Consider the following 5,883-nt stretch of genomic DNA (forward strand, 5'->3'; position numbering starts at 1 on the left):
TTTGAGATGGGGTTTCACTCTGTCACCCAGGCTGGAATGCAGTGGTGCGACCTCACTGCAACCTCCGCCTCCCGGGTTCAGGCAATTCTCCTGCCTCAGCCTCCCGAATAGCTGGGATTACAGGCACCCGCCACCGTGCCTGGCCAATTTTTATATTTTTAGTAGAGATGGGGTTTCACCACATTGGCAAGTCTGGTCTCGAACTCCTGACCTCAGTTGATCTGCCTACCTCGGCCTCCCAAAGTGCTGGGATGACAGGCTTGAGCCACCGCGCCTGGCCCAGGACTTTATCTTGTTCCCACGTGTCCTCAGTGTCTGAACAGACTAGCTTGGGAGGTGCATGCAAAATGATCTCAGCCTGCTTGCAGGGTGGGCACCTGTGTGGAATCGGGGTCCCTGATCCCATGGGAATAGGTGCCGTGCTTCAGAGCTGGCCCCCTGGCCTGCCATTTCCAGGCTATCCCGTCTGGCATCAGCAGCACATGGCCTAGGAGATGATATACGTGGCATCCTCTGTTCTCTTTCAGACAAAGGCCTCAGCGAGGACCCGCGGCCCGAGGAAAGGCCCGTGGAGGGTGAGACCCTGTCTGCCCCCCACATTTCACCCCCAGCCCCACCCCATCTCTCCTCCCCTGTCCTCCACCTCCCCTTTGGCCTCTGGGTCTCTGCCTTCTCTCCACCCATCTCTCTCCAGCACCCTGGTTTGGGGGTGGGAGTCCTGTGGGCTGCCTGAGGTGGGAGGAGATTCAAGGACCTGTCCTCTAGAACCAGGAGGTACCTGGTCAATGGTACACGCAGCTGCCCCTGCTGAGGAAAATTGCAAGGCTTAGTTTTTACGACACACATTGCTGCTTTCCGCAAACGTTTTAAGACTGAGAACTGAGCCTCCTCTATCAGCAAGTAGAATTGAGGCCTGAAAGCCCAAAATTGGCTTTGTGTCCAGCAGACACGCCCATTCTCAGGAACGTGAGAATTCCCTCCCTGCTGAGGATGGAAGTAGGAGAGAAAGAGAGGGGAGTCAAGGTGAGGGTGGGTCTGGAGTATCCTGGAATGGAATGAGTGAGTGTCAGAGGAGAGAATGTCACTTCCCCAAACCCAGCCTGGCAGGAGGAACTGTGACGTCTTAACACAGTTCCACTGCCACCTGGTGGCAGCGTGCTCAATTTGCAGGCTTAGTGCGTACCCGCTAGTTCTCAGTCACAATTCTACCTGGACAGACCCATGGTTACTCCTAGTTCACAGAACCTTCCAAATCTTCATTCAGGCTGGCAGTGCCCTAGGTTTGGTTTCACAAACAAGCATGTGAGCCCAGGCATTGTCAGGTCTGCCTGTGCTGTTTCTGAGACCGTAAGTTCCCCACCGCCACCGCCCCAGCCTTCCCCCATTCCAAGATCCCACCCAGGGCCAATCTTGGTACCAGCAGAGCTGGGACATCAGCTGAGAAGCTGCCACCAGAGAGGCACCACAGACTGCCTTTTGCCTTCCAGACAGCCACGGTGACGTGATCCGTCCCCTGCGGAAGCAGGTGGAGCTGCTCTTCAACACGCGATACGGTGAGCAAGCAGTGGGACAGGGTCTGGGGGCGTCCTGGCCCCCCCACCAGCTGCGCTGTTAACAGAAAGGGCTTTGGACCCACCCCCTTGCCCATTCTCAAACCAGCTGCTCTCTGGGCAGGGACAAGGGAGGGAGGGATGGGAGGAGCTGGGACCCACCATCAGGATGGGGACACTAGAGGGGCTTCCAGTCAGGCTCCCTGGCTCACTCACTTACGCTCTGCCTCAGCCGCAGTTTGGAGGCGACTCCCTCCCCTGTAGCATTGCCAGCCTCTGCCGTCACGCTCACTCAGGGTCCTCAGGAAGACTCAATAAGAATAAGATCAGATAACTTCAAAGCTAGGTGCCTCACCACATTCTCTTTTTTTTTTTTTTTGAGATGGAGTCTCACTCTGTCACCCAGGCTGGAGTGCAGTGGCGCCATCTCGGCTCACTGCAACCTCTGCCTCCTGGGTTCAAGCCTCAGGCTCCCAAGTAGCTGGGATTACAGGTGAGGTAATTTTTGTATTTTTAGTAGAGACGGGGTTTCACCATGTTGGCCAGGCTGGTCTTGAACTCCTGACCTCAGGCGATCCGCCCGCCTTGGCCTCCCAAAGTGCTGGGATTACAGGCGTGAGCCACTGTGGCCCAGGCCCCCACCCCGTCCTCTTGTATCCCATCTCACAAAATCCCCATGTCCTAAGACCCATTTTACAGAAGGGAAATGAGGCCTGGTAAAGGGATGAGACTTGTCCCAGGCCCCACACTATTTGGTGGCAGAGATCGGGCTCATTCCAAAGCGTGGTGTTGCTTCTGGTGACAGGAGGGACACTCGGGGGTCTTACTGGAAAGGTGAGGCCCAGTGGACTTAGAGGGAAGCGATGTCAAATCTCAGCGGCCATTAGTGGTGGCTTCTCTGCTGCCTGGGCGTGAGGGCATGGACCCAGCGTGGGCTTTGGGGTACCCCTGGTTTGAGTTCTTCTCCCCTGGCTCTGCTGTTCAGTGGCTCTGTGACCTCAGACAAGTCACGTCCCCCCTGAGCTCCAGGTTCCTTTCCTGTGGCTGGGGGACTACTTTTTCCACCTCCCAGGAAGGCTGGCAGGCTCTCAAAAGGGCTCTGGCAGCTTTGCCCCGCCCCCCGCACAGGCACGGGACACAGGGGTTGAGGCTCCTGGCCCTGTGGCACCGGGAGGCCCGACAGCAGCCCTGTCTCTGCAGCCAAGGCCATTGGCATCTCGGAGCCCGTCAAGGTGCCCTACTCCAAGTTTCTGATGCACCCAGAGGAGCTGTTTGTGGTGGGGCTGCCTGAAGGCATCTCCCTCCGCAGGCCCAACTGCTTCGGGATCGCCAAGCTCCGGAAGATTCTGGAGGCCAGCAACAGCATCCAGTTTGTCATCAAGAGGTAAGGCCCCGCCAGGTCCGCAGGAGACAGCACCAGGCCTGCTCAGAGCCCGGGAGCAGCGGCAAATTGCCATCAAGCGATTCTCGTGCCTCAGCCTCCCGAATAGCTGGGACCACAGATGTGTGCCACCATGCCTGGTGAATTTTTTGGGGATTGCGCGCGCGTGCGTGTGTGTGTGTGTGTGTGTGTGTGTGTGTGTGTGTGTGTGGTTTTTTTTTTTTTTAGAGATAGGGTCTGGCCACCTTGCCAAGACCATTCTCAAACTCCCGGACTCAAGCCACCTCCTGCCTTGGCCTCCCAGAGTGATTACAGGCGTGAGCCACTGTGCCTGGCCACTATTTCTTTCCTTCCCTCCCTCCCTTCCTTCCTTCCCCCCCCTTCCTTTCTTCTTTCCTTCCTTCCTTCCCCCCTTCCCCCTTCCTTTCTCTTTCTTTCTTTTTTTTCTTCTTTCTTTTCTTTTCTTTTTTTGAAACAGTCTCACTCTGTCTCCCAGGCTGGAGTGCAGTGGTGCAATCTCAGCTCACTGCAACCTCTGCCTCCTAGTCTTAAGCGACTCTCCTGCCTCAGCCTCTCAAGCAGCTGAGACTACAGGCGTCCGCCACCATGCCCGGCTCAGTTTTATATTTTTAGCAGAGACGGGATTTCACCATGTTGGCCAGGCTGGTCTTGAACAACTGAACTCAAGTGATCTGCCCACCTTAGCCTCCCAAAGTGCTAGGATTACAGGCGTGAGTCACCGTACCAGGCCTTTCTGTTCTCTTTCCTTTTTTTTTTTTTTTAGACAGCAAGGTGTCAGATGGGTTCTGGCTGCAGCTGGCAACCAGGAGGCTCCCCAGCCCTGCCGGACCCAACGCACTGGAGCTGACCGCCCCCACAGTCTCAGGAGAGGGGTGTTCAGTTTCTGTCCGCTCCAGGGTTCTCTAGGCAGGCGGGTCGCTGTCCTGGGCCAGGGGCTGGGACAATGCCCCGTTTCCCCAGAATGGGAAAGGCTGGCACGGCTTCTCCAGGGTCTTTCTGTTTCCTTGGGCATGTTGTGTTTTTGCCAGTGAGGGCCCGGGGCAGCACCCGTGGATATACCCTGTGTGCCCAGCTGGGATAAAAAGTCCCTTTGGAGAAGATAGTGGCAGTTATTGAATAAAAAGGTGGTTGGGGATGTCGGGAGCAGTGGCTCATGCCTATAATCGCCGCACTGAGGAAGCTGAGGCGGGAGGGTTGCTTGAGCCCAGGGGTTCAAGACCAGCCTGGGCAACACAGCAAGACCGTGTCACTACAAAAATGTTTTTTTAAACACTGGTGTGGCAGCATGTGCCTGTAGTCTCAGCTACTCAGGAGGCTGAAGCAGAAGGTTCACTTGAGTTCAAGACTAGCATGGGCAACATAACAAGATCCCATCTCTACAAAATAATTTAGGCCAGGCACGGTGGCTCACGCCTGTAATCCCAGCACTTTGGGAGTCCGAGGTGAATCACGAAGTCAGGAGATCGAGACCACCCTGGCCAACACAGTGAAACCCCAACTGCTAAAATACAAAAAATTAGCCGGGTGTGGTGGTGCATGCCTATAGTCACAGCTACTCAAGAGGCTGAGGCAGTAGAATCACTTGAATCCAGGAGGCGGAGGTTGCAGCGAGCTGAGATCGCACCCCTGTACTCTGGCCTAGCCACAGAGCAAGACTCCATCTCAAAAAAAAAAAAAAAAATTAGCCAGGCGTGGTAGCATACACCTGTAATCGCAGCTACTCGAGAGGCGGAGGCAGGAGAATCGCTTGAGCCTGGGAAGTGGAGGTTGCAGTGAGTCAAGATTGCACCACTGCGCTTCAGCCTGGGGGACAGAGTGAGACTCTGTCACAAAAAAATAAAATAAAAAAGGAAGATCGCATCTCGGGCGATTTAAGGATAAACTCGAGATAGACATAGAGCCCGTGAGACGTGTGAAAACATAGGGAAATTAAGACTCAACAAGAGAATGTGTGTAATTATAGTACAGTAATTGGCTGTACTGTATACGTGTATGGTACTGTACTTGTGGAAGGAGAGCCTCCTTCAGCATATTCCCAGCTGGGCAACGTGGTGGAACCCTGTCTCTAGGGAAAGAAAAAAAATGAGTCAGGCGTGGTGGTGTGCACCTGTCGTCTCCGCCATTCGGGAGGCCGAGGTGGAGGCCGAGGCTGCAGTGAGCCATGATCGCACCACTGCACTCCAATCTAGGTGACAGAGTGACACCAGGTCTCAAAAAATAAATTAAAAAAAAAAAACATTCTGGCCGGGCATGGTGACTGACACCTGTAATCCCAGAACTTTGGTGGGCCAAGGCGGGGGATCACGAGCTCAGGAGTTTGAGACCAGCCCGGCCAACACGGTGAAACCCCGTCTCTACTAAAAATACAAAAAATTAGCGAGGCATGGTGGTGCATGCCTGTAATCCCAGCTACTCAGGAGGCTGGGGCAGGAGAATCACTTGAACCTGGGAGACGGAGGTTGCAGAGAGCTGAGATCGTGCCACTGTGCTCCTGCCTGGGCGACAGAGCAAAACTCTGTCTCAAAAAAAAAAAAAAAAAGTGTGGAGGCAGAGAAAAAGTCTCAGAGGCAAGAAGGTGCCTGTGTGTTTGAAGGCTCACACTGTGCCGTCGTAGCTGGTGCAGGGTGAGTGAGGGAAGGATGATGAAGTTGAGGCCCAAGAGGTAGCGGGGGACAGGCGTGCTGGCCCGCACCTGTAATCCTACCACTTGGTTAGGCCGAGGCGGGAGGATTGCTGCTCTGAGCTCAGGAGTTTAAGCCCAGACTAGGCAACATAGTGAGACCGTATCTCTATAAAAAAGAAAAATAGGCCAGGAATGGTGCTTCACGCCTGTAATCCCAGCACGTTGGGAGGTCGAGGCAGGTGGATCACCTGAGGTCAGAAGTTTGAGACCAGCCTGGCCAACATGGTGAAACCCCATCTCTACTAAAA

The 5,883-nt window shown here is 54.8% G+C and overlaps 1 protein-coding gene across 1 annotated transcript in view; it reads left to right on the forward strand.

Annotated features, from left to right (window-relative positions):
* Positions 1 to 5,883, forward strand: part of GTF2IRD1 (GTF2I repeat domain containing 1) — a 153,789-nt gene that overhangs the window by 91,588 nt on the left and 56,318 nt on the right. The window contains exons 14-16 of the mRNA XM_037743773.1: positions 480 to 575; positions 1,488 to 1,553; positions 2,751 to 2,934. Of these exons, the coding sequence (XP_037599701.1) occupies positions 480 to 575; positions 1,488 to 1,553; positions 2,751 to 2,934 (346 nt within the window). The remainder of the gene's footprint in view (positions 1 to 479; positions 576 to 1,487; positions 1,554 to 2,750; positions 2,935 to 5,883) is intronic.

Source organism: Cebus imitator, unplaced genomic scaffold (assembly GCF_001604975.1).
Source record: "Cebus imitator isolate Cc_AM_T3 unplaced genomic scaffold, Cebus_imitator-1.0 Scaffold153, whole genome shotgun sequence".
NCBI lineage: Eukaryota > Metazoa > Chordata > Mammalia > Primates > Cebidae > Cebus > Cebus imitator.